General features: G+C 37.6%; 1 protein-coding gene across 4 annotated transcripts in view; it reads right to left on the minus strand.

The window, feature by feature from the left end:
• Nucleotides 1-1971: 1971 nt before the first annotated feature.
• The window catches only part of LOC149829179 (cyclin-T1-3-like), a 52273-nt gene continuing 29744 nt past the window's right edge, over nt 1972-24500 (minus strand). For 2 of the 4 annotated variants that reach the window (XM_090017941.1, XM_090017942.1), the window contains exons 2-7: nt 18020-18344; nt 9145-9226; nt 4257-4391; nt 3975-4150; nt 3727-3878; nt 1972-3612 (exon numbers count right to left, since the gene is read on the minus strand). In XM_090017941.1, the coding sequence (XP_089874067.1) occupies nt 2345-3612; nt 3727-3878; nt 3975-4150; nt 4257-4391; nt 9145-9226; nt 18020-18255 (2049 nt within the window). In that variant the 5' untranslated portion in view covers nt 18256-18344 and the 3' untranslated portion in view covers nt 1972-2344. Of the gene's footprint in view, nt 3613-3726; nt 3879-3974; nt 4151-4256; nt 4392-5093; nt 5277-9144; nt 9227-18019; nt 18345-18894; nt 20115-24500 lie in introns of those variants that run through there. The other 2 variants (XM_090017943.1, XM_090017944.1) reach the window with 2 other exon arrangements.

The following is a 24500-nucleotide window of genomic DNA, read 5'->3' on the forward strand; positions in this document are numbered from 1 at the left end:
TAGATTCCTCATTGATGGGAATCCAAATTAATTGCAGGTTACTTTTTTCAGGCAAGGTGAATATTTTAAATAAATGAATTCAACCGATAAATAGATGAGATGACTGCAACCAGGTAAATAAACAAATTGTGAACTCACAAAAAGAGTAACAAGATACCCCTTTTGAGTCATTCATCCATCTAATCTATCGCCTCATGATCAGATAAATCTTAACAGAAACAGGAAAAGGAAAAAAGGGCAATCCTAAACACCTGTTAAACATGGTGCAGATACAGTCACACAGTCATCATCTGATATTGCAGGTTGTACTACTCTTATGTGATATAAAAGAAATGTCATCTGATATTGCAAGTTGGCAGCGAGGAAGAGCAGCAACCCGATGACAACGACGAGTTAACTATAGGAAAATACTATTTATTTTATACTGTCGTTTATTATTAATTTTTATTTAAAATTTTTATTATTTTATTAATATTATATATTTTTTTATTTTGATCATGAAGCGTACGCTTCAACGCCTCGCTTCATAACAAGCTCAACGCCTCGCTTCGCCTCAATGCATTTAACAACCTTGAGGCAGACCCCTACCAGTTATACAACTATACCATTGGGTTTTGAACCTGCAACGTCCCAACATAAGGTGATGTGCACCAGCTGCTCCTACCAGCGCGGAGCCCCCATTGATAGGATGCATCAAACCCTGCAAGTAAGGCTCATAAATGAAACGAGACCGAGCTCAGTTCAGCTCATTGCAAGCACATTTGGATCTCATAATTGGCTCGTCAAGTAGTAAGATGAGCCAATTTTAGAGTTCGTTGTATTAAACAAGCCAATCTCAAAACAAGTCCTACGCAGATTGGTACAGCCCACGTTGGATTGTTAAGCCTGTAAAACAGGCACCCTTGTCTGGTAGGAGCAGCTGGTGCAAGTCACCTTGTGTTGGGATGTTGCAGGTTCAAAACCCAATGGTATAATTGTATAACTGGTAGGGGTCGCCTAACCCCAGCTGGATTTAAAAAAAAAAAATAGGCGCCCAAACAAAGCCAAGCCTGGCCACAATAAGCTCTGCTCATTCAGCTCGTCTACCAGCCCTAACTTCAGTGAGATAACGAATCATCAAATTGAAATATTAGCAATTTTTTTTTACCTCTAGGATTTTTTTGAATAACCCAAGGAAAAAACTCAATGACCGTACATTGGATGGCTACCGGTTGGTAAAACCCTTCAAGTCCCCCCTGCCCACCAGAGAGTACACCCAGCTTTGACCTTGCAACAGACGCCACCCGTGGGTTTCGAACTTATGCCATCCCGTCAACTTGGTGACATTCACAAGTTGCCACTACCAGATGAGCAGAGCCTCGTAGTTACAGACTACAGAAACAGCCTGGTAAGCTTCTTCAACCCGTCTCCATCGCCGCAGGTGAGCTATGACTATTGGGGCTGGTTGGCAAGGCTATCAGCACTTGATTTATTGCGTAAACTTGTTTGTAACTTGCTAAGATTGTTGACAAGTATTAAAAATTGGTGCACCCTTTGATTGCTTAAGCTGAGATCCAGGCGTGCTGGTTGATCAAACCTTAGCATTAGGAGACAGCAATCAGATTAACGCATAAGCACTGGGCACAAACATAATAAAGGTGCACAGGTGATCATATTTCCTTATTAGCTGAATATCCTCCAATACCCTCAAACCTCGATCCAATCATACTACTAACAAGTTACAAAACACATGCATCCCTTTGGTTGAGATGGGACTGAAAACAGAAATAAAGACCTGCATTGAATCTAATATTAAAAGTGTTTTGATCTATTACTTTTTAAAAACAAAAATGATACACTGTAACATGACATTGATTAATAATTGGATATATATAAGAAAGGAACAGGTTTTAACTGCTTGTCAACATGGACAAAATAAGATCAGTATATCAATGCATTCAACAGGTAATTTTAATTTTTTTTTACAAGCAATTTCTCGATAATTTTTTTTTTCATTTTTAGCTTTCAAACTTAGAACCAACAATTACAACATCCAAGTTTATCCAATCTACTAAAATCAGATCATAACCTTTGAAACAAAATAAAGGAACATGGCGATACTAAGCACTCACCAAGAAAACCCGTTACTGTGTTTCATTCAACTTAGTGTAACCCGTCCCATCTCAATGGAACTGAGGGTTCTAATAAAAGTAATGCACCTTGTTTGACTGTGTATCCATCCCTTGCCCATGAATTCGTACTAGATTCTCAACTAGAGGAACCAATCTGATTTTGAAAATTTCAATTCCCTTTCCAAGCAGCAGCACAAAGATGCCGGGTCTTCCAGTCAGTTGGCCATGGCACTCTAAATAGGATTCTCTGACCTGTGCCGTTTGTGCTCCGTGTCAATATATTCATGTCGTCCTCTTCCAAAGAGTTCTTTATGTGGGTCTTGGTGATGATAACCAAGAGAATTCTGCACATAATGGTTTCTTATTTTTGCGTCTGGATGCCCCTTCTGTTCCCATGGATCGTAGGGGCTTCTCGTTTTCTCACCCCTTGGTGGAGGGCTCCGATTGCCAGCTTTTGGTGGATAGACTTCCTGTGCGTCAATCCCCGGTAACTCCCCTTCCTCGGTGGCTGCTTGTTCTGATGAATGATCCTGACCATTCAAATCTTCAGAGTCCCAAGACCTTGATCTCTTCCTTGTCTGTGACTGCTCATCCACCACTGAAACTCTCTTGCTTCCCCTATCGGCGAAACCCTCTTCATGGCCCCTATGTGGCATGGAATTTAACTGATCCATTCTATATGATGATTTAGGCCAGCTCTGCCTTCTCTCCTGCTTGATCTTCTCAGCCTCTGCTGCCAACTCAATTCCACTTTCAAGTTCCCTCTCGATGAGATCATCCTCATCCATGACATCTGATTTCCTAATTGCTGCAGGCCTTGAATCATTGACCTCAACTCTGGATTTCCGTCGTTTCTCAAGAGCTGCCTTCACCTTGTCCTTGTCAATCTTGTGAATAACTTCAGGGGCAGAATAGCCTCTCTTGCCTTCACCACCGACAGTTTCTTGAATGCCATTGCTGGTCCTATAGATAGCATCCTCATCTTTCCACTCCCTGCGGTCAGATGCATCCTTCTTTTCTGTATCTTCCATGGGCCTCTCCGCTCCAAACTTGGACGTATGGTGTGCCTCAGTCATATTTTCCTGATCCCAACCTCCTGAAAATGGTTCTGTATCATGATGCCAGCGATCCTTGCGGTCATCAAACTTGTAATCCGGAGCTCCTGTTCTTGTTCCCACGCTTCCTTGATCAGTATGCTGGCCTTGAGTGCCTCTTTGGAGTCCAACTTGGTTATCAGGCCGAGAAGATGGTGCACCTTGCTTAGCTTGAGCCCCATATTTGTTGACAGCATCTTCTCGCAAAACTGACTGCTCTGGTTGGCTTACAGAAGCTGCAGTAGCAGTTTGAGGATGGCCATGTGCATCTTCGACAACTCGTGGAGCCTTTGCTGGTGCCTGATTGTTTGCTGCACCACTCACACTCCCACCATCTACTTCACTACCATGTGAAGGTGGAACAGCTCGATTTTGTTCATACAGTTCCAGCATTTGATTGCTAACCTCTGTTAAGAGAGGAATGATATGTCCATGAGAAGATGCACACGATCTAAAGGACAAAGGCAAGCATCAACCTAGTTCTTGTAAAAAAAAAAGGGATTTCAAATAAGACAAAAAACCTTCCAATTGTCGGGGGGTTACATCAAATTCCTGCCACCAGAACTTCTCGCCATCAGATGGCAGCTTCACCTTGAGAAACTTAGCAGCAAGGAAAATGGCACCAGCAGCAATATGATGGGGTTTAAACTGCAGGCACAGGGATGTCCGCAGCCTGCATACCCCTTCCGACTGGGTAAAATATTCGAGAGGGAATAAAGTCTTCTTAATCCTCATTGCGAATAAGAAACAGAATGAAGGAATAACGTACCCATCATTCACAAAATTCCATGCAACTTGAGCAAGGGCATTTTGTGCCACCTTGAATTTCTTTATAGCTTCAACTAGGGGCTTGTACGGATGGTGAACATTAAGATCAAACCCAAGTGTAGCGAGCACAACACGCTCCCCGAGTAAGATAAGCTCCTTTTGTTGCTCATAGACTTCCTGAAGATTGCAACCAAGGAAATGCACACGGATAAATAATCACGCACAAAAGTGAAACCAGACAACATTAAAAATGAACTAGGTAAAAATTATAGGCAAAGCATACTTTCTGCTTAATTCTTTGGATAGCAGCAGGATCCTTCTTGTGGATAATTTCATAAGAGATAAGAATGACATCCTTTAGTGGCCGAGGAGTTTCTTCCACCTTCCCAGCCAGGAACATACAAACTGTTGCAATGGTCTGTAGCAGATGTTAGCCAATCTTTAAAGGAAATACCTTCCTAGATCAAGAAATACTAGTAGCCATTCTGCAGCTGTAATGATTTCAGCAACTTACCAAACCAAAACTCTTTCAAAACATAAAAGGCACAATTTCATGTTTTTGATCCAGTTGCACGACACCTCTTTATTAGCAAATATAAGAGGAGTGGAGCAGGCAGGGTCCTTGAAAGAATTCTAGAATATTGTACAATCTTCAAATAGAGCATATAAATGACATCTGAATCCTACACAAACTACTTGTAGACATATAAATGTCAAAGTACAACTTGCAGCATGTTGGCAAACTCGTTGTGTATGTCTTGACACAACATTCTAGCTAACAAGCTATTGAATCCTTTGAAGGCTAGCATAGACACATCAAATAATAAAATGCACATAACAGTCAGCACCTATGTCACATGGGTGCAGGTGCAGGTGCAGGTGTGCGGCACTTTCAAAAACCTTGGGTGCGGGCTGCAGCAGAAATATATATATAGCAGGGTGGGGGGCTCGGCCCCTCCCCTGCCGAAAATAGGGAGGGGCTCGGCCCCTCCCCTGAAATCAGAGGGAACAGGGAGGGGGGCTCGGCCCCTCCCTTGCCGACCCAACAAGAGAGTGAGAGGGAGCAGGGAGGGGGGCTCGGCCCCTCCCCTGCTGACCCAACAAGAGAGCGAGAGGGTACCTGCGACGAGGGAGAGGAGGAGGTGGCGTCGGGCTCCCCTGCGAGACGTCCGGAGGAGAGGAGGCGAGCGAGAGAGCGGAGCTGCGCAGGAGAGGAGAGGATTAGGGCAAAAAAAAATTTGCCCTAATCCTCTTTCGCAGCCCATTTTGATCGGGCAACAAAAAAAAAGTTATGTTAAAAAACTGGACGAAAACGACCCTGGGTGCGTTGACCGCACCCAGGGTCGTGTTGACTGCACCAGGTGCCGCACCCGCATCGCGTCGACGTGGGTGCGGCACCTGCTTTGCCGAGTCCCTGTGACTTAGGTCAGCACCATGTGCACTCACTATACAACGCTTGCCAGTCAATCACATAGATCTCCAGTACACATTATGATTATGCTTTCTTAGAACTCACTATAGATGAGAATAAGAGCATTCACAGGCAGTAGTCTGCTGATTTTAGTGATTCATTTCCATCACCAAGCAGCCATACATATTAGATCAAACAACAAACAGTTATAAGCCCAAACAACAAGCTTAAGTAATCAAAAGGAATGGACTCTAGACCAACAGCAGATCTCATAGCAGAAAGGTAGAAAATAGGACTTGACAATCTTTTGAAATGTTCTTTGAGAAACAGTGAATCAACAACCAAAAATCCAAAAACTGTTCTTAGTGTGAAATTTGATATCACAAAACTATTGTGCCAATCCACATTTCCAAAGTAATTGGCTCCAGTTAAAAAATCTTCCAAGTTACTTAACCATGATGGTGGTTAAAATATTGGTAGTTTTCATGTACATTTTTTTTTTTTGAGAGAGAGAGAGAATTCATGTACATCTTGATGTATAGGCTGATGTCGTTTTTATTGCTTGTGTACAACAGGTTTCAAAATTGTCACAACCTTGTAACAAAACTTAAAATTAGAAAAGCTAACTGAAAAGGTTCCTACAATACCATGCATTACAAGCCATTGCCTGCATTTCATAGTTGCACCTAATAACAGAGACAAGAACAAACAATTCCAAATACTCAAAATAGCTTCACTCAGAAAACAAGTTAAAACAAGCTTATTGAGGAGGAATTAGGTAAAAATAGCAACCATAAATCTGGAAAGGGGGAAAAAAGAAGGCAAGACTCTTTTCTGCTAAAGGTGGAACCTAAGGCCTTTCAAGGATGTAGATAGGAGACTTCTATCACTTCTAGAGAATGATATTTTGTCAACCTCCTTTACAGTTGATAATATCTCAGGAGCTACCACAGACACCCCAACAATCTCAGTCAAGGTAACCCATCCCGTAACCTTCCATTGAATGTAGTTGTTGAAGCCCTTAGACTCATTATAAGTGTCCAAGTACAGTTTCCTAACAAACAGCTAAATCTTGGGCAATCTCACTCAGAAACCTGCAGCGTGACAAGAGATTTGGTATTGGAGAAAGTATCATTTACAGAGGTGCTAACCTAATAAGTAATAACACATAAAGCAATAAGCGGTTTATCCCTGAATTAGACACCAGGAGTGGGTGCAGGCTGGGAACAAAAGCACTTGCAGAATTGGAAGAAAAATGTAGAAGAAAACACAAAAGAGAATTTGCATTGGAAGTGCCCATAAACATAATTCATCTTACTAAAAATTATCTTGAAGTGATTTCATAATCCCAATTTTTGGATTATTATCTTTGAAAATTAGATGTAAAACAAAATAGTAATTTGTTCATTAAGTAAATAATTCAAGGGAGCATGCTTCTATCTGGCTGGCAGTGTGCCAGAGCATAACCCGGAGTGTCAAAATATCTAGTGACTATAGGCTGAATAGTCATAATATGATATAAGACAAAAGGAGCAGCTTTTAACATGCTAAGAGGTTTCTTTCGGAAGTTGCCCTCAATCAAATTATTGACAAAAAAATTATTTTGTAAAGGTTTCCAGTTACTGCACAGAGAAAGTTAGAATATCAACGTCATTGGAGGGAAGAGAAATGGATTTTGGGATATCACACTATCAATCAGAATACCCGTTACTTTAATGCCCAGCCACTTAATTTCAGAAAAAATTATCCATTAAAAGAAAAGACTTTCATTCTTAGCCTTCCCCTTCCACAGGGAGGAGTTTAAGTAAGAAGGAATCATCAAGCAAACTCAACTTGATGAGTACACTAAAGTGCTATGGTTCAGTTCTGGCATCAAAAGGTTGGGCTCTTTCAACATTGCAAGGATGGATAAAGTGATGTGGCCAGAAAAAGAAATAAAGAAGATGGGATAAGCAAATCAATCTAAAGTCTCCTATTCAAAATAAATATGATGGTGGGTGCATACTGCATACATAGTGACTTTTGGTAAATCAAATTCCTTAGGAGTATTTCAGAAAAAAAATTAACAGAGTTTACTTGCGACAAATTTTGATGTCAAGAGATGAGCTGCTAAAAATCAATTTAATAGCACACTAGAATTGGGCTTCCCAACCCATAGTAACCATTTTTTGGCATCAAAACTCATGAACATCTTCACAAAAGACATTTGATGGGGCTCTAAGCTTCAGATATCTCATTAATCAGGACCATTAAATGAATGTTTCATTTAGGTACAGCTGGCTAAAGTCCCACTATCTTGAGGTATCCTGGTTTCCAGATTGGCTATCAAAAGAAAGGAATCCCCAGCAACAATTACTCGTGAGCAAGTGTTTACCATGTGCACAAAATGTGGTTACCAGCATGCATTCGTTGAAACTTAAAGTGGTCTAGACAGACAATGTGGTATATTTAAGCCTTCTGATTTGTGTTTTGAATGAAAAGAGCAGTAATATTATTAAACAAAAAAGGAAGAAAATACATAATAAGGTGACTAGTAGTTGGCCTAGAAAAATAAAAGGAAAACCAATTAAGTTGACACAAGTAATCAACCCCCATGAAATGGAACCCTATGTGTTATCCAATCAAGATCCGAATGTAGCTATGTCACATGGGTGCGGGGATGCGGCACTTCCAAAAAACCCGGGTGCGGGGGTGCGGAAAATATATATATATATATATATATATATATATATATATATATATATATATATATATATATATATATATATATATATATATATATATATATATATATATATATATATATATATATATATATATAGTCCAAAAGTTGGACATAAATGACCCTGGGTGCGTTGACTGCACCCAGGGTCAGGTTGACCGCATCGGGTGCGGATGCGGCACCTAGTTGGAGAATCCCTGTGACATATATTAAAAAAAATTCTTGGCAATTTTTTTTAAAGTCCAAAAAATTGGACCAAAATGACCCTGGGTGCATTGACCGCACCCAGGGTCGGGTTGACTGCACCTGGTGCCGCACCCGTGTCGCGTCGACGCGGGTGCGGCACCCTGCTAGCCGAATCCCTGTGACATAGGAATGCAGCCATTTCAGCTTGGCCCAATTAAGAATTTCACGTGAACATGTAAATGAAACATGAGAATCTGTTTTGATTTTCCTTCACAAAGTCTGATATTTCACTCAAGCCAAATCTCCCATGATGTCGGCAGTAGCCACCATCTCCAAATTGTGTACCATTGTCTCCCTTTGCATTTTAAGCCTACTGCATTGAAGGACACACTTCTAAGAAGTTATAAGATGTGGAACACCAGAGCTCAGACACGTGGAAAGGCTTCAAGGCTCTGCTAACATGGAGTAAGAATTCAGCCTGACCTATATGCTAGTCTACAAATACTTTCAAAAGCCCAATTGTCCACATCACTTGAACATTCAAAGAGCATTGCAATTGAGTGCCATGGCCCGAATTCTGGTATTACTAATTACTACGACTTCGGATTAGTTAATAGTAGATTGGCCGCTTCCAATCACAAGCTAATGTTCATGCATGGTATTTCTTAAAGTTCAATTCATCAATAAAACTTCCCTTAAGCTCATCATGAAAAGGAAAGCTGGTAAAACTAGCAGCAATGCGTGCATTGCATGTCACACAGAAGTTCACCAATCACCTATGCAGAGAAACATATTATTTCAAAAAATACAAACTTATCAAACACTGAAAAAATCCAAGGAGAAAACTCTTACCCTCCGATCATTTTTTGAATGCGAATGGCAATGGAAAAAACGGTGGCAGAATATTATTGCTGTTGCTATTGTTACTTGAGGCCTGCATTAAAGATAAATAATAAATAAATAGTAAAAAATTTAATTCATTAAAGGAGAAAGAACAACAATGAAAAGGGATGATATCACACTGCCAGTCATCCTCGTGACCTCATTATAGCAAGAAAAAGTATCTTCTGAAGAAAAACTGAAAGCATACAACAACAACAACAACTACACCTTCATCCCAAAACAATTAAGGTTGGCGATATGAACCAAAAAAGAAAATCATTTTGGGTCTTCCACATGAATCCTTCTCCTCCAATCATTTCTATCCAATGCCATGTCCTCGGTGAGGTTCAAAGCATTCATATCCTTTCCTATCACCTCCATCCATGTCTTCCTAGGCCTACCCCGACCTCTTTTAACTAATATATTTTCCCATTTCTCCATCCTTCTAACTGGAGCATCATTAGGCCTTCGCCGAATATGTCCAAACCACCGTAAACGATTCTCTCTCATCTTATTTTCAATGGGTGCAACGCCTACCTTCTTACGTATCTCCTCGTTCCGAATCTTATCTTTTATTGTATTTCCACACATCCATCTCAGCATACGCATCTCAGCTACACTCATTTAAAGAAATCCTCAAATAAAGAAAAACTGAAAGCATCCTCAAATAAAATGAAATAGAAAGAATTAAAGAAATGACAAAGTTCAACAAAAAATGGCAGAAAATCACATAAAATGACATAATTAAGAATAAAATCAGTAAGAATACTAAGAAACACCAATACAACAAAGGACTAGTATATCAAAGACGATTAGCTCTCATTCAACGGTAAATTTAACACAAAAGGATTTGGATTGACTCAAGTAATAAGTCAACAACGTGCCAGGTAACCACAAACAAATAAATCAAAGAAAATACACTTCAGAAACCCAAAATAACTCAAGCCAACAAAACATCTAGAGCTCCAATACTATTTATAACACAGTAACCAGGTGCTGTATCAGGATTTAGATGGAAGTTATATATGAGAGAGAGATGCCTCTTCACAGTTAAATATCTTATATTCCACACAGTTAAATATCTTAGCAGGACAAACAGAAAGAACTAACCATGCATCAGCTTATAAGAATACAGTGTAGGTGCATTGTGGAAGAATCCTTCAATTCTGTTGCCAAGCATGGTCCTATCTTCTTTGGGATGTGAATCAATAAATCAACCAACTAAAACAAGTATCAGTTTATTTTATGCAATATTCAGTTCTCTGTGATAAAATCAAGGTATGTTTTATTCCTGATCAATCCAAAGTGATTTTCACACAATCAGGATGGAAATATCGTAAAGGTGAGAAACAAAGATAGCAGGTCTTTTATTCTATGTTATTAAGGTCATCTCCCTATCCGATAATCCTCCATAGCACAAGAAACACATTAAATGTTTGAAAAATTTGTCCAGACTACAACTTTGTTACCGCTAACCTGTTTCAAAATGCCCTTTCCAAAAGAATGGTCACAGTTCAGGTTCTTAAATCTTATTTATATCACCAATAAGAATGATTTGTTCTTTTAACATCATCAGAACATGCTAATATCATAGTTTTTCTGATTACATTATGGTCCCATAAAAACAAAAAAAAGTTAGAACAGGCCCTTCGAATAAAATAATTAAAGAAAGAGGGCTTCCAACAAAACTGGGACAAGAAAGAATGTGCCAAACCACAAGAAAGAATGAAGTTCTCACAGAAACAAGCTGAAAATCACATTAGGAATAAAGAAGCTTGAAAAGGTCCAATTGTTCAAGAGAGTCGTGGAGGACAAGAAAAAGATTTTATCAAGTCCCAACCATGCCCAATAACATATAGAGCTCCTACAAATTCTTTTTTTGCCCTCCTAATAATTCATCTTAGTTTCACAGCACTTGGCATCCAACTTACCTTCCAAAGAACTCTTAAACAAATTCTGCTCATGCATATGAAATATTGAAATCCATATGCAACATTGTAAACGAAAAATTTTGCGGAAATGAAAGGTATTCGCCTTAATTTCACAAAAAAAACCTTTCAAAATAATCATAAAATGTATGGGACATCCATTTCAAACTCCTATTGTTCACGGACGCCAAGGAAACCCGAGCATTTATTACTTGGACCGTATTCACGATTTATTCACACAGAATGATAACTAAATTAAGATCAATAGGCGAAATGAATGAAGAACATGGAAAATGGATATGGATCTCAACTTTTTTGAACTCTAAATTTCAGGTTGATTATGACATAACCCCTTCCTAGGGAGAGTAGATGATCTAAAAGTGCTTCTCTTCACGATCTGACGGTACTTCCACGTAAATTGGACGATTCATGAAGTGGATCTAGCAGAGCCTTCATATAATGGATCTGAACTGAGACAAAATAGAGGCAAAATAAAGACATGGTCATGTCACTCTCTCAGGTATCAACACTCAGGTTTATATCTCTTAGATAAGTTGAAACCTAGGAGTCACACCTTATTTATAGGTTCTAGGAATGAGATATTGGGTTTTGAGTTTTGGGTTTTTTATTAATGAGATTTTAGATCTAAGTTTTTGGATAACGTTGCTGCACAGTAGCCAAATCCTGATAAGCTAAAATAACTGGGTGTTAAAATTCTATTGGATGATGCTACAAGGTCTCCCATGATTAGCTGAAGTGTCCTAACTTAAGGACTAAAAAATGTCAGAAGGTTAGGTTCATTGAATCCGGATCTAGATAATGTTTCTCCTTCTAAACAACAATCCAATTACATCTGGATCAAGTCAAAAAAATTGAACGACAATTGATTCTAGATCAAGTCTAAATATATGAATGACATTGGATATAGATAAGGTCCAAAGATCTGAATGACAATTGAATCTGGATCAAGTCCAAATATCATGCAAGTTGAATCTGGATCAGAATCAAACCTATTTTGAAAACAAAACTTGTTTCAGACATAACTTTTGATCTGGGTGTCAGTTTGACATGGTTTTTAGCACTTTAGAAAGCTTATGACCTTCACTTTAATTTATCTTTTAGGCTCAAGAACCAAAAAATCAAGTTTTAAAGGTGAAAAACATGGATGAACTATGGATATGGTTTATAGGATTAGGTTTGGACTTGAATAACCTGGAAAGCACACTTTTTCGAGCATTAGTTCATGAGCGTCATCAAAAATTGGGTGTCTACATCTGCATCTCTTGTATGAAGTCTCACCGAACGAGGTCAAGCTAGTTTTATAAAGACTGGATTGTCGAGACCGTTTGGGTCTCACTGAACGAGATCATTTAGACTTGATCCAATTGTTATTCGAATATATTCAAAGGTTTTACTAGATAACATGGAAAGCACACTTTTTTGAGCATTAGTTCATGAACGTCATAAAAAATTGGGTGTCTACATATGCCTCTCTTGTATGAAGTCTCACTGAATGAGGTCAGGCTAGTTTTATAAAGACTGGGTTGTCGAGACCATTTGAGTCTCGTTGAACGAGATCATTTAGACTTGATCCAATTGTTATTCGGATCTTTGGACTTGATTCAAATCCAATTGTTATTTGGATCTTTGGACCAAATCTAGATCCAATTAGATTATCATAGATTTGGTTGGATTGTTGCTTAGAAGGAGAAATATTATCCAAATCCACATTCAATGAACCCATCCAATAGTCCACATTCAATGAACCTAGACTATTTGACCTTAGCTAGTCAATCAGAGAGACCTTGCATAGGATTCTGACACTCAGTCCTTCTGACCAATCAAGAGCCACTTGTGCAATAGCTGGATTCAAGAACTTAGATCTAAAATCCCATAAACAAAAAACCCAAAACCCAATATCTTATTCCTAGAACCTATAAATGGGGGGTGACCCCTAGGATTCAACCTATTTAAGAGATGTACACTTGAGTGTTGATACTTCTGACTTTGTCCTTACTCTACCTTTCTTTCATCTTGGTTCAAAACCATTATGTGAAGGTTTTGTTGGATCCACTTTACGAATCATCCAATATATATGGAAGTGTTGTCGGATCAAGAAAAGAAATGTTATTAGATCATCTACTCGCACTAAGAGGAGGCTCTGTAGAATCAACCTGAAATTTAGAGCTCAAAAGGCTAAATGGACCCTAAGTCCAAAAAAATGTGAGATCTATATCCATTTTTCTTGTTCTTCATTCATTTTGATTATTGATTTTAATTTTATTATTAACTTGATATATTCATGTGCATTTCTCTTTTATTTGCATAAGATATCATTTTCGAAAGTTTGGAACTTGTTGATCTGGATACATCATGGATCTTACACTACGAAGGTCGAACCTGCTCCTACTTTACTTTCTCTTGGAAAAGACAATCCGAGTTTGAAATGGGTGTCTCGTACATTTTAAGTTGATTTTGAAAGGGATTTTTGTAAGATCAAGTCATCTTTCACTTTCGCAAGATTTCTAGTTTACAAACATATATCATTGCAAAATAAATGATGAAATCACTTTAAATATCCTTAGAAACTATATCACATGAATTCAGGATACAACCATTTTTTGAAGGTTTTTAGTGTGACTAGTATAAAACAAATCCCTCGTACGACATAGCTCAAGAATGGGGTATCCGTACGACATAGCTCAAGAATTAATTATAAAACAAATCCCTCCACCAATCTTCATCACCATAATCCAAAGAGATGTTATAACCTGAAAGAGACTTTTGCAATAGATCAATAATCACTTAAATAATAGATAGGGATACAAAGTTATGCCTCCAGAGACCAGATATCAACCACATTGATGAACTAAGGATTGAATATACATGTCTTCAAGTTGTACACTCCTCTTGAAGGCTAAACGCATTAAAGCTTGTGCATACTCTTTCCCCTTCTCTTTGTTGTGCCCATTAGCCAGCAATTGCATCATCCAAGAAGTTCAAAGATAGTCTAGGGCAAACCTCTCTGTCCACCTCTTCATTCGCATCCCAATTGGTATAATGAGCTCCACATATGTTTACATCTCGTTCTCTATAGATATTGACATCCTTATCCTCAACATTATAGACAGGCTAGCTCCTTGTCATAATATAGTTATTCACCATTATGAATCTTTTCACTTTGATAGCCAAACAATATAACCATTCAGATTCACAAGTTTCCATTTATGTGTTCCAATCTCTGAGTCTAACATTTTTCAATTTTAAATTTGATTTTTTTTTTCAAAAGCTTTTTATATGACATGCTTAGACTACAACCCTAGAATGACTATGCACCAAACAATGGTCCACAGCTATCCAGTCTTCCTTCAAAAGTTAAGTGATGTGATTCTCTAGGTAATCATGTCTTGAAGTTTCCAACCATTGCCTAAAACAAATTGAAATTTATCTCTCCATAAGGATCACTCTTTATAAGCTATTGTTGGAAGCTGATGCAATTTAATGTTATACCTTCCTTGGAAGTTCAAAGAGAGTCAAAAGGTACACTGAGATGTTGTTTGGAACGATCTTGATTAGAATTATACTGCCCATCAATGAAAGGCATCCACTAGTCCGCATCTGTAGTCTATTTTTCACTCTATACACCATGCCCTCCCAGTGGACACCCCTTGAAATACCATTAAATAAACTACTTCATTGGTAGTTGGCCTAATTAGCAACCAACTATGCTGGCTGTTCTGGCTTTTGTAACTGCATCCACATTAAGCATAATCAGTTTGCTCTTACTATCATCAATGTGTAGGCCTGAAGCAAGTGAAAACCCCTTTAGTGTAAACCTCGTCCTCCAAATTTCAGTTGCTTCAACCTTCCCAAAAATGAGCACGCCATTAGTTACAAGAAAATAAGGGGTGGCACCTGGTATTTTTACTCCCTTAAGGAAATCCTTCTTTACTGATCTCTTGAAGAGTGCACTCAGCCCTTGACATGCAATATTTAATAGCAAAGACAAGATAGGGCCGCCTTGATGAAGACCTCATTTCAATCGGAGGCACGGGTTGTTTGTAGCATTGATGATCACTGATATTGATGTTGCTGAGAGGATCTTATGAATCCAAGTGATCTGTAATGCCCCTAGTTGCATTAAGCCTGTGCAATACATGAGATACTGCTGGCCAGCCAAATCAAAAGCTTTGGGAGATCTACCTTGAGCATAAATTCGCTTATGCCTCTACTGGTGTAATGAAGACTCTTAAGCAAATATTCTGATTTTGTGAATGAGTCTTCCGGGAATGAATGGAAGTTGGCTCTGGAAATTAGGTATGGCAGCATCTTTTTCAATCTCTTAACCAGTGATACCTTAAAAACTACAGCTACATAAAGAGATTGGTCTGAATTTTTCTATGTTTTGTGATGCTCATTCCTTTTGGTAATAAGATCCAAATTGACCTACACATCTCCTTGGAGAGCACATCATTGAAATGGAACTCCTGAAAAATGTCAAGGATGCCTTTCTTGCAATTGGACCAGAACAGATTGAAGAAATCTATGAAAAAACCAGCAGAACCTGGTACCTTACTTTTTGGGCATGTTCGAAATAACAGTTTTAATTTCCTCTAGAGTGCAGATCTATGGCATGATTTCCATCAAAGGGAGTGGGCTGAACAGTGAACAGTATCTGTGGCTTCAAATTTCCTCCGAGAAACTCTGCCATGGTGCAAGCTAAGTTGAATCTTGATCTTGCGAGGGCTATACGATGGAAGAACTTTGCGCTGAGGTCACCTTCAAGCAACCAATTAGAACAAAACCTCTCCTCCCTCAACCTCCATTCTATAATTCTAGTAATCAACCATATTATAATCACTGTAATACAAATAAAGGTATTGGTGTTCAGCATCTGACACATGAGGTATGACTATGAGGATCACATCAATGTCTTTCAAAACTGTGTCTCATTTGTTGTTCTTCGCCTGCACATCGAAGTGCATCATACTTAACTTTTTCTTTTCCAACCTCATATTGCAAAGAAAAGTTGACTCCATGTAGATAGGATACTTCCCAGTATTGATGTATTCACAATCTGCTTATGCTTATTTAAGCCACAACACTATATTTTCCTCAAGTAACCAGATGCATGGTCCAAATCTAATCATGACTTTAGAAGACATCCAGTTGGGTAAAAAGTGGGATGGGGTCCCAGTTGGGTAAGAAGTGGGATGGACCCCATCCCACTCAAATGACAGTCATATTGACCCCTCAGAATATAGCTCTAATCCCAACATCCCCACGTATTATCTTTCACGCTTCTTTTTCAAGAAGATCCTCACTCATACAAAGACCTATTATTTTAATCCAAATGATAGAATAATACCAAGCAAGATATCACATTGACAATATATAATTTGAATGAGTTTGGTTTTGAGTTAAACTAAGAATCTCTTCCAGTCACCCTGGTCTAGTACACCAATCAAAAAGTACTTCCCCATGATCCTGATCCAGAGTATAGCTCCTATCCACTGATTGAAAAATAACTATCAGGATCGAAGTAATCCTTTATTTATATAGTATAGTCCCTCTGAGAAGAAGAGAAGAACAGGAAGTAAAAAAATGGATTGACTATTTATTGTAGCTTATTGAAAGATCGAGTTATTACTGAACAAAAAGGTCTAGTATCTCATTGATCATATCTAAACTAAGAACCTGCCACTCAATCTGGTCTAGTACACCAATATCCTATATCTAAATTTGTATGAACTTGATTGAAAGCCAAGTCACAGATTTCACCTTTTGGCTATAGATGACGCATGGGCATGATGACCTTCTGGCAACTCAGAAATAGAACACCAAAAGGTTTTTCACTCATAAGTGTGTCAAGTGCACGGTTACCAGGTTCTTCACAACCTGTGTTACAACTTACAAGCATCCTATGGTCCTTTGTGAACCTACTCCAATGTGCGACAGTCTTTGCACCTCGGCAAACCATGACTCACAAACTAAATCCTTGTGAATGGTGATTATTAAAAACCCCAAAGGATCTAGATTCTTTATCTTGCACCCACCTCCTTGGGAGTCTATATGTCCCTTATTAACCAATATAACAACTCGTAGATGAACAGAACTCCACAGATTTAGGATAGTTGATTCCTCTCAAGATTTGTACCAATGATCTAACCCTTGATCATTTACAGTTTTTTTCATACTCTAAAAACATAACAAAATGATGTATGCATCTCATAAATTTAGCACCCAGACCAATAAACCATCTCTACAAGAAAATTTTCTATTTTAACTACTAACTATGCATTAATCCACACTGTCAACATCTTTGCTTCTGGCAATCCAAACAAACATCATGGCCCTTTTTTTTGTCCCTCCATGCAATCTCACTTACAAAAAGGCTCCTCCATTTGTCGTTTTCTACCAGGAGTAAGTTATCGCAAAAGCATCTCCCATACACTGACCAAAAAGAGAATTACCCTTTATGGACCACTGCATGAACCTTTATAGTCACACTTTAACAGCACATAGTAGCACAATCAAACAATTTTATGCAGTCCTTCAAAATTTTAATTCATATTTACAGTTCAATTTGGTTCTGTTCTTAGCTTCATTAAGCCTTTCCGTTCATCATACTCACCTAAATCCAAGCATGAAATGATAGGAACAGAAGAGCAAGCACGATCCATTCGTTTTTCAGGTGAAAAAACAAAAAAGTGGAAGAAAATTAAAGTAAAATCAAAATGCTGCATTTTTGCAAAATGTTTTTTAAAACAGCACATTTGGTGTTGGCTATGACCGATGATTTAGAATTCATAGACAACAAAAACTCTCAATAGTTGACAAATACAAAAAACAGTAAAAGCAGGGTAGATAAATATGAAACTTCAAGCTAAAGAAGCTAAAAATCATTATGAACTTACACTTTAAGTCTCATGCCTAAATCCTGAAGAAATGTGCAATATGATTTGCGGAAGTATGTCTCTTTTTTTACATCAATGCCATCTTTCCTAGAAGGTGAATTCTCTTCAATCACTTTTCTAGAGAAGTACCAATTGGAGCTTGAATGATCAGGTTCCTCAAGTTTGTCATGACTAAAACTATGTGAGCTATCAACCATGACATGATGTGAAGGATCACCAGGTAGCAAACCCGCCATGTAGGCACTGTGACTTGAGTGTAGCTTCTCAAGGACAGGCACAAGCAATCACTTCTGCCACAAATAAAGCATATATTTTCCAACACCAACTGCATCATGATAATAAGATATTTTCAGACATAAATCTATAAATAAAATTGCACACAAATGAAAGTGAATTATTGAATGCACACATATGAAAAATTGTCTACCAGTGAGCAGGAAGCACACATATGAAACATTAACAAAAGGGTAGCAAGACCATTTACTCATCATTCTTCTTCTTTTTTTTTTTTTGAGAGAGAGAGAACCACATTCATATATGTTGTATAAGATGAAAATAAAAAAGGTTGAAGCTTAATCAGAACCAGCCTCTACCTTCGTTCATCATATCAACTTTATGGATGTAAACTTGATTACCAAAAAAAACAAGAAGAAGAAGGCAGGCTTCAACTTTGTTTCACAACGGAAAAATTCAGCAACCACAAGCAAAAAATATGAATATAATTTTTTCATGCCATTCTCCATTTAATCCATGACGCCAATAAATAATAAGATCAAAGAAACATCCAACTAGCAACTTATTAGATAAATTAAAATAGTAACTTTGTCATATGATATGCAATAGAAATAACAAGAAACTCCACGAATTTTTTAAACCTTGCATTTTTCTTTTCTTGTATCAAGGGTCTGGGGATGCCAGATTAGGTTCATATCTGACTATGACCAATTCCAATCTAATCATCACTCTTAACCTAAGTTGAACGACCTCTCAAGAAGAACAAGAAAACAGTGAGCTTCATCAGGCTCAGATTTGAAACACACTTTTTTTAAAGAGACTTTATTGAAGGAAACAGCATATACAGAAAAATAGCAGTACAGAGCTAAAGTATACTGCTAAAGTAAAACCCAGCATAGCAGTAAGAGGCTGACAATGCATCAACTCCTTCAATGAAGTCATCATAGCCTCAACTTCATGACCCATTCTATTTGCTCCTATTCATTTCAGACCACAGGCCATTTTTCTTCCACACACAAGTAGATAGAATTTTGCATACACCCATGTATTAACATAACCTCTTTTTTCAGGAAAAACAAGCTTTCAATTAAGGGGTAGACAAGAAGGCATCATCAGTACGGAGAAATATAATTTGTGAGAAACAGAATGTGAAGTGACACAAATAGACATTCCTAATAATCCAACCAAAGGTGTCATGTCTAAATAATGTCAAAGCCACTCCAAAAGTTTGTGCATAGAGCTTAAGAGATCTCTGAATTCTTAAATGAATCATCAAAAGGTCATCCTTTGAGTTATCCAATATTCTTTTATTTTGCTCCCATCAAGTAAACCACCAGGCCAATGTCCACCAATGCCGAATCTTTTTTTCTTTTCCTTGTGCATTGCACAATCAACCAAAAAAGTTTGACTCTTTAAGTTGATCATGTTGAGAAACAATATTTTGATGATGAATATGTGATGTGATATTGATATAATAATGCTTAACATGATATGTGAAATGTTATATTATGACTTGATATGATTTGTTGTGTATCTAACGTGTATTTGATGCAAGGTTCTTTCACTAAAGAATAGTGAAGACTATATGATCACGTGCAACATTTGAAGCAATCATACTTGGATTCTGAAGGAAAAGCTTGATTGGCCAAATCTTCATAAAGGCTCTCAAAGATGGAGATGATCGGCTACCTCAAGAATGTTTCTTTCTTATTAGAGTCATATGTAACAGAACCTTCACAAGCATGCATATTTCATATTATAGTATATATTTTAAACTCACTCAATAAACATATAAGTCATTCATGTACAAAAAGACAAGTTTTCATAAAAGTAACCGTTGAGTATGTGTTGTATTATTTCAAAAAGATCTTTTTAGAACAATCATTGTACTTTCTAAAGCATTTATGAAAAAGACAAATTGATAAGACATAATAGCTCATGATTTCAAAAGCATTTATGAAAAATATAACTATTAATAAGACATAATAGCTCATGATTTCAAAACATTTATGAAAAAAACAACTATTGATAAAACATAATAGCTCATGATTTAAAAAGCATTTATGTAAAAGATAACTAGTGATAAGATATACTAGCTCATAAGATAAGAGCATTCACATATGAATTGACGATTTTTCAAGAAAGCATTAATTGTATTTCAAAACAATTAATTCAAGAAATGACTTTTTATTTATATATTCCATAAAGCATTAAATGTAATTTCAAAAACACTCACTCAAGAAGTGGCGACTTGTATTCGAGAACATTATTTATTACTCAAGCATTAATGGTACTTCAAAGCAATTACTCAAGAAATGACAATTTATAAAATAATCATTACTTTAAACACTCAAGCATTTATTTAAGAAATGACGATTTGTAAAAAGAATCATTATTTTAAATACTCAAGCATTTAGTGCACTTCAAATCATTTATTTGAGATACGACGATTTGTAATAAAAAGCATTATTTTTATACACAAACATTTATTGGTTTATAAGACATTTATGAAAAAGTGAAATGGTACACAAATTATTATATTCTAAAGAACATAACTTTTTCATAAAAGAAAGGATGTCTTGAAGAGATAAGGTGTCTCATATCAAAAAGTACACTCATTTGAAAGTGTTTTAAAAAGACACGTCTTTTTGTAAACCTATATATACAAACAAAAAAATGTCAAAAACAAGATTTTTCAAGAAAACACACAGAGCATTGAAAAGAAAGAGAAAGAAAAAGAGAGAGAAAAAGACAAGACAAGCTCTCTGACAAAAATCGAGTGTGTTGAGAAAAAGCAAAAAGAACTAATTGTTCTCCTGAGTGATCATTCTTACTTCTTTTTTAAAAGAGAACAATCTAAGAGAATCTTCAAAACTAAGATATTCCAAAAAGTGCATTCATCTATTGCAAATCATTTTGAAGGTTCTATAAGGAAAGTGTGTAACTTTCTGTTGTGATATTGTTGCCTTCTTGGTTTGAGAAGAAGACCTCTACAGGGTTGTCTGTACGAGGGTGTTATCCCTTCTTGGTTTGAGAAGAAGACCTCTACAGGGTTGTCTGTACGAGGGTGTTGTTCCTTCTTGGTTTGAGAAGAAGACCTTTACAGGGTTGTTTGTACGAGGGTGTTGTTCCTTCTTGGTTTAAGAAGAAGACCTCTACAGGGTTGTCTGTACGAGGGTGTTTGTATTATTTATCCTTGTTGGGTTTAACAAGGAGTAAATAGTGGATTACTCAAGTGGTAAGACTTGAGAACTGGACATAGGCCAGTAACTTGACCGAACCAGTATATATCATGTGTTGACTGTGTGGTGCTTGCAATTATTTTTAATTTCCGATCAGTAATCAAATTCACTATTCACCCCCCCTCTAGTAGAATTTCATTTGGTATCAGAGCAGGTTTTGCTAGTTCTGATATAACAAGTCTTCCGGCACAAAAATGGCATTATCCTCTTATACTCGTGACATTGAAGGTCAACACTCTTCTCGCCCGCTTTTTTTTAATGGTACTAACTATGGTTATTGGAAGTGTAGAATGACCATATTTCTCAAGTATGTAGATTTTGCAGTATGGAAAATCGTAGAGTGCCCTTATTCTTCCCCTACATCATACTATACTTTATGAACTGATAAAGAAAGAAAAATGGCAAACTTAAATGCAAAAGCTATGAATGCATTATATTGTGTCATTGATCAAAATAAATTTAACAGAATATCTATATGTGATTCTGCTTATGATATATGACATTCTCTGGAAGTTATTCATGAAGGAACAAACAGAGTAAAAGAAGCCAAGATCTCATTTTTGGTTTGAAAATACGAACTATTCAAAATGATTAAAGATGAAATCATTACTGAAATGTTCACCAGATTCACCAACATCACCAATGATCTTAAATCTCTGGGAGAAAATTATTCTAAGACTGACAAGGTAAAAAAGGTGTTGAGATCTATCACATCCGACTGGGAGAAAAAGACCACTGCCATTGAAGAAGCCCAAGACCTATCCAAACTTACCTTGGACGATTTAATAGAAAATCTTATGGCCTATGAAGTCAACATGAAGGGAAGAAGAACAACAATCAAAGAAAACTCTTGCCTTCCCCGCCCTTCCTGAAGAAGACGACTCAGAAGATGATTCTGAAATAGCTTTTCTAACTCGGAGATTCTATCGATTTATGAAAAAGGATAGGCTGGTCAAAAAGCATAAGGAAAAGCAGGATCCCAAAGAGAAATCATCTGCTATCATTGCAAAAAGTCAAGTCATGTAAAACATGACTGTCCTCTTCTAAAAAGAAGACCCAAAGAAAAAATACTTCAAGAAGAAAGTTCTTCATGCTCAATGGGATGACTCAGAGCCATCCTCAAGTGAAGATTCAAGTGATGATAAAGCAGAAACAACAAACATGTGCTTCATGACAGAAGAAAGCATTTTAAGTCCAAAATCTGACTTTTCTTTTGATGAACTTCTAGATGCTTTTCAAGAACTATTTGAAGAATCTAGAAAAATGAGTCTAAAAAATAAAGTTTTAAAATCAGAAAACTTAGATCTTTCTCAGAAAAATGAAAAGCTTACTATTGAAAATTCTGATCTAAAGGAGAAAAATCTAAGGCTTGCTTGCCTCTTAAATTAATTCTACGAATGGAAAGACTAAAAGTCTTCAAATAGAAATTTCAGAATTAAGAAGTAAAACTGAAAATCTGATGAAAACAAATTTCAAATTTACCAAAGGTAAAGAGAACCTAGATAAACTTCTAGCTTCTCAAAAAGTCTCATTTTACAAGAATGGTATTGGTTACTCTCATTTCAATAAACCTTCTTGTTCAAATAAGAAAACTATTTTTGTCAAAAGTTCTCTAAACTCCAAGTTGAGTTATCATTCTTATAATAATTATAAATCAAATACTACGTATTCTTCCCTTATCAAAGAGAAACCCAAATCTAAATGGATATGGGTTTCTAAATCTAACAAAAAAGGGACCCGATTGGGTACCAAAAAAGTCTTTCACTTGATTTGTTGCAGGCATTGAAAAAGAACAGGTGGATATTAGATAGTGGATGTCCAAAACATACGACAGGACGTCCAGAACTATTTGTTATTCTTCAATACAAAGAAGGAGGAACTGTCACCTTTGGATATAACAACAAAGGTTTAATAATTCGTATTGGTAATATCGATCATCCTCTTATTAAAGACGTTCTCCTTGTGAAATGTTTAAAACATAATCTTTTAAGCATCAGTCAAATGTTTGACATAGGATATAATGTCAGTTTTAAACATGACGCATGTCTTATATTTGACTCAAACAAAAATATTATTTTAAAAGGACTAAGAAAAAATGTCTATGAATTATATTTAGATAGTGATGTAGGGCAGGACCCGACTGGATCCATCAGGCTACCCGATCCACCACAAAGGGCAGATGACCGGACCCACGTGTCCGACCCCAGTGCAGGTACGGAGCCGCGACGCAGGGAAGTACCCTTGCGCACCTATTCCAGGCGTGGTGTGGTGCGGACATCACAGAGTCAACAGCCAATGGGAGCTGACCCGGATCGCAATTCGGGTCCAAGACTGGACCCGCGACCCGAATCCAGAAATTGTTTTTAAAAGGCCCTCTCCTAGGGTTTCGTGGGGCAGAGAAGATTGAAGAGACTGCAGCTTTATTCTTTGTTCTTGCTTATTCCTTTATTTCCCCTTTTCTGTTATTGTCAGTTCTTTTTTTTTCTTTCTGTTCATTGTTCTCCCATTAGTTATTGAACTACTATTGAAAATAAAAGGAATAAAAGCCCACCGATCTTCTGGTGGGCAGCTATTCAATTTCCCTCGAAGCCGCTGCATCAAAGTGGTATCAGAGCTCCGGCGTCCACCTTCATCAGCGAGATGACTCTTGAAGCGGGGACCAATCCGGCACGAGACGAAGAGCGTGAGGAGGCTGGCAGCGAAGATCTCTTACAGCGCGTAATGGACGTGTTGACGAAAATCCAGGAGAATATGCTACGAATGAGTAGGGATATCGCCAGCCTGTCGAAGAGGATGGATGGGTTTGAGGACCGCGTAACAACACTCGAATCGCCCAAAGAACCGTGCGCAGACCTCGTCGATGGCGCAGCCGCAGGTTTGATTCACAGCGCTGCCAAACCCCAGCAGGGTCGCGTCGCTGCGTTCCTGCCGGCGACAGCATTCACCCCTGATCTGGGCATCTTTCAGCAGCACCAGGGAGCCCCGATGAGCAGTAACTCCCTGGT

This window comes from Nuphar pumila, chromosome 9, assembly GCF_984573655.1.
Source record: "Nuphar pumila chromosome 9, dmNupPumi1.hap1.1, whole genome shotgun sequence".
Classification (NCBI taxonomy): domain Eukaryota; kingdom Viridiplantae; phylum Streptophyta; class Magnoliopsida; order Nymphaeales; family Nymphaeaceae; genus Nuphar; species Nuphar pumila.